Here is a 3,876-nt window from a genome sequence, read left to right on the forward strand (position 1 = left end):
CAGGAGCCGGGCTTTCGCCGCCGCCGGGTTTGCAGATTTGGTCTATCCAGGTTGGCCCGTGGTGTTCAGGCGTATTCCCATTCAACACTCTTTCGCTGCAATTAGCCATGTGGTCTTTAAGCTGCAGAAAGTTATGTAAACTGATGGGTGTTTTTAAGTAAGCCTCGCTGTCTTTTTCTTCCCTCACGTTAGGTGTTCAGGCGCTTCGTGGAGGTTGGCCGAGTGGCCTATGTCTCCTTTGGGCCTCATGCCGGAAAGCTGGTCGCGATTGTAGACGTTATTGATCAAAATAGGGTAAGTGAAATTATCACAACTTTTTACTAAACATAGCAGTGAACGGTAGCACTATAGATGGTAATCGAGATGAGAATGCTATGAGTGGTAGCTTTATTTTATTATTGGGGAAACAGGCAGGGTAGGTTAGGGGTTTCAAGCACAGATTTAAGTTAGCTATTACTGGATTTTTGGTATTACCTCAGCTACTTAAATTGGTCAGAGCTTTTAGCCAATGATAGGCTGAAACGTTTTGAGGTTTAAATGAGTTACTATGTATGAAGTAGGTTTAGAACAGGTCCAGACACATAGAAAGCCCTTTTGCGTTTGCTGTTGTCAGTATTTGAGAGCAGCAAATTAAGGACTTGAATAATGCTTATGAACGAACGTAAAGTTGTTGGAAATGTAGGGATTAAAGATCTAAAGTTGCCTGGCAAATTACATGTGGTTGATTTCCACGGTGTACTACTAGTGGTGGTAGTTCATAACTTTTTAAAGAAGCATTTATCTCTCGAGGCTAGGAGTTTAAAAGAAACAAAAAAAAAAAAAAAAAAAAGAAGCATTTAATGGTATAAAAGTAAAGCTGTATGATTCAAATAGATTTTAAATAAGATTACTGTAAAGTAGGGCAATCTTTGTTTTTTCTGAGGAATTTGTTTAAATAATAATGTGGATTTGATGGCCTTGAAAAGAATAATAATCATATAGCATATCTGTCCATTTTAATTGCTGTTTTATATTTTTGCACTGAGATCCTTGATCTTTATGTTCTGTAGGCTTTGGTTGATGGACCTTGCACTCAGGTAAGAAGACAGGCCATGCCTTTCAAATGCATGCAGCTCACTGACTTCATCCTCAAGTTTCCACACAGGTAACTATCCACCAATCATCACTCCTATCCAAGCTATTGTTTATAATAGTAAAAGTTGTCTTAATTCAAAAAGTTTTGTTACGTTGAGAATATAGTAAACACTACAGAAGATTCAGAAAAGGGATTTACATTATAGAAGTAAACAGGCATTTATTTTTAAAATGCCATATAGTCACTTTTCCACCCTGGTAATTTTCTGGCTTTGCCTTTATTCAGGCTTGCCATCCTCTTTTCATGTGGTCCCCCTTTCTTTAGTATTTTCACATAATAAAAATAAGAAATTGTGTTCTCCACTGAACATAGTAACTTTTAGCTTTAAAACAAATACTAAGTCTTATGTCTTCTGATTCTGGCTATCATTAAGTGACCTTTAAGTGTGTGTTAGGTATAAGGTATTTAACTTAAGAGCTTCTGTTCTCAGCTTACATTTAGGGAATTGGAACATTGAGCAGTCATTCTTTTTTAATATGGAAATTAAAACACTGATGTGTTGCTATAAAGTTATCTCAATCTACAGTGACAGTTGGTTGAAATGGAGTATATAGTATAACATGGCTATTTACAGATAAGATAGCCCTGAACTGATTTTGCATACATATAAACAGCAGGATGAAAAGTATGCCATGCACTTCAAATAGTACTGGTATGTGCATGATAAGAGACTTTCCAGTATTGGTTGTTGAAAACTTCCCACTTGAACAACCTGGAGTGAACACGTCTGTGCTGTGGTATTACAACTGTCACATTGAGGCACAATTAAGGATGAATCTTGAGGATGTTTGTCAAAGTTCATTGTGTAGCAGGGTTCCTCAAACTTTTTAAATAGGGGGCCAGTTCACTGTCCTCAGACCGTTGGAGGGCCGGACTATAGTTTAAAGAAAACTATGAACAAATTCCTATGTACACTGCACATACCTTGTTTTGAAATAAAAAAAAAAAAACAAACAGGCAAAAACACCCGAATGTGGCCTGCAGGCCGTAGTTTGAGGACACCTGGTGTAGAGGGATTTCACGTGACTTATTTTCTGGACTTTCTAGTGACTGTTTTCTCCGGGTGCTCTTGCTCTCTGTCTTAGATCCTTGAATGATGCACCAGGGGTTTTTTTGTTTTGTTTTATTTTTTAAGGATGTTTGGCCACAAATCATGACTGTAAAAGATAAAAACAGGCCTAAGGATTAACTTGCCTTGTTAATTATGAAAAGGAAATGGTTTTCTACATGTGTACTACCCTAAGTGGAATTACATATGGTTGGAGGTCATTTCTGATTCCATAAAATGGACTGGATTGCAGTTTTGGTTAAAATTGTGCTTGTAATCATAATCTATCCTGGCTTAGTGAATACTATTCAAATAGTTAAAAGACTTAGTGTGCCAGGTGTTGTATGTTATGTAGACAGTTAAAACTAGAAGTGTAACACAAAGGGTGTTTGGCTCAAGATAAAAAGCTGTCCTTGATTGTGTGTCTTCAAAGCTGATTCCTTAATCTTTGGTCTTTGCTCTTTATAGTGCCCGCCAGAAGTATGTCCGACAAGCCTGGCAGAAGGCAGATATAAATACAAAATGGGCAGCCACAAGATGGGCCAAGAAGATTGAAGCCAGAGAAAGGGTAATGACTTGGGGTCATTTGAATATTGGGCCTTTTTTTTTTTTAAAGAGGATTCAGTATAGTACAAAAGGGATAATTTTAACTTTTTTTTTTTTAAATAGAAAGCTAAGATGACGGACTTTGATCGTTTTAAAGTTATGAAGGCCAAGAAAATGGTAAGTTTTAAGATCTGTATTTTTGTGCAACTTAGCTTCAGGATGAGAAGGGAGCCAGTAGCTAAATCCCATTTTAAACTGCTGGTCTTTGGGGTGCTTCATGTGAAAAGGGAGAATTTAGAGTTTTTTTTTTAATGTATGTACAATAAATGCTTTCTTATTAACAATTTTCAGAGGAACAGAATAATCAAGAATGAAGTTAAGAAGCTTCAGAAGGCAGCTCTCCTAAAAGCTTCTCCCAAAAAAGCACCTGCTAAGGGTGCTGCTGCAGTTGCAGCGGCTGCTGCTAAAGTTCCAGCAAAAAAGATGACCACTGCAGGCAAGAAGGCTCCCGCCCAGAAGGTTCCTGCCCAGAAAGCCACAGGCCAGAAGGCAGCACCTCCTGCGAAAGCTCAAAAGGGTCAAAAAGCTCCAGCCCAGAAAGCCCCTGCTCCAAAGGCATCTGGCAAGAAAGCATAAGAGTATTATAAAAGTAATAAAGGTTCTTTTTGACATGTTGGCAAATCTACTTAAGTTTGTGAATTAAAAGCCTCTTGCTGAGGCTGGGGGTTAGAAGGCAGACTGATAGAATTGTTAGCATCATTAGAATATCCATTCCTGAGTCTGTCTCTGTCCAGACTTGGAGATGTAGTACAAGGCCATCACAAAGTTGTAACTGGTGAATATTTTTATGGGAAATCGCTGATTAGAACACGAAGTGACATTTTTTTTCTCCTGTAAATAGGTAAAATTCTAGCCTTTTTTAAACTATAAAACTCATAAAGGCATAAAGTTTCCAGCCTCTTGATGCTCAAGAGTCCTAGGATATTTTCTCATAAAAATAAACTGTAGGAGAACAAGACAAGTATATAAATTACGCAGTTTGAGGATCTCTAATCTGAGATGATCCAAAATCTGAAACTAAGCACCAACGTGGTGCCACAAGTGGAACATTCCACGTCTGACCTCATGGCAGGTTGAACACAAAATG

General features: G+C 38.0%; 1 protein-coding gene across 2 annotated transcripts in view; it reads left to right on the plus strand.

Moving 5' to 3' along the window:
- The window catches only part of RPL14 (ribosomal protein L14), a 301,323-nt gene extending 297,913 nt beyond the window's left edge, over window positions 1-3,410 (plus strand). For both annotated transcript variants that reach the window (XM_012770229.3, XM_076006604.1), the window contains exons 3-7: window positions 193-294; window positions 1,050-1,144; window positions 2,652-2,751; window positions 2,853-2,906; window positions 3,081-3,410. In XM_012770229.3, coding sequence (XP_012625683.1) covers window positions 193-294; window positions 1,050-1,144; window positions 2,652-2,751; window positions 2,853-2,906; window positions 3,081-3,365 — 636 coding nt within the window. In that variant the 3' untranslated portion in view covers window positions 3,366-3,410. The remainder of the gene's footprint in view (window positions 1-192; window positions 295-1,049; window positions 1,145-2,651; window positions 2,752-2,852; window positions 2,907-3,080) is intronic.
- Window positions 3,411-3,876: the final 466 nt, after the last annotated feature.

This window comes from Microcebus murinus, chromosome 1 (genome assembly GCF_040939455.1).
Source record: "Microcebus murinus isolate Inina chromosome 1, M.murinus_Inina_mat1.0, whole genome shotgun sequence".
Classification (NCBI taxonomy): domain Eukaryota; kingdom Metazoa; phylum Chordata; class Mammalia; order Primates; family Cheirogaleidae; genus Microcebus; species Microcebus murinus.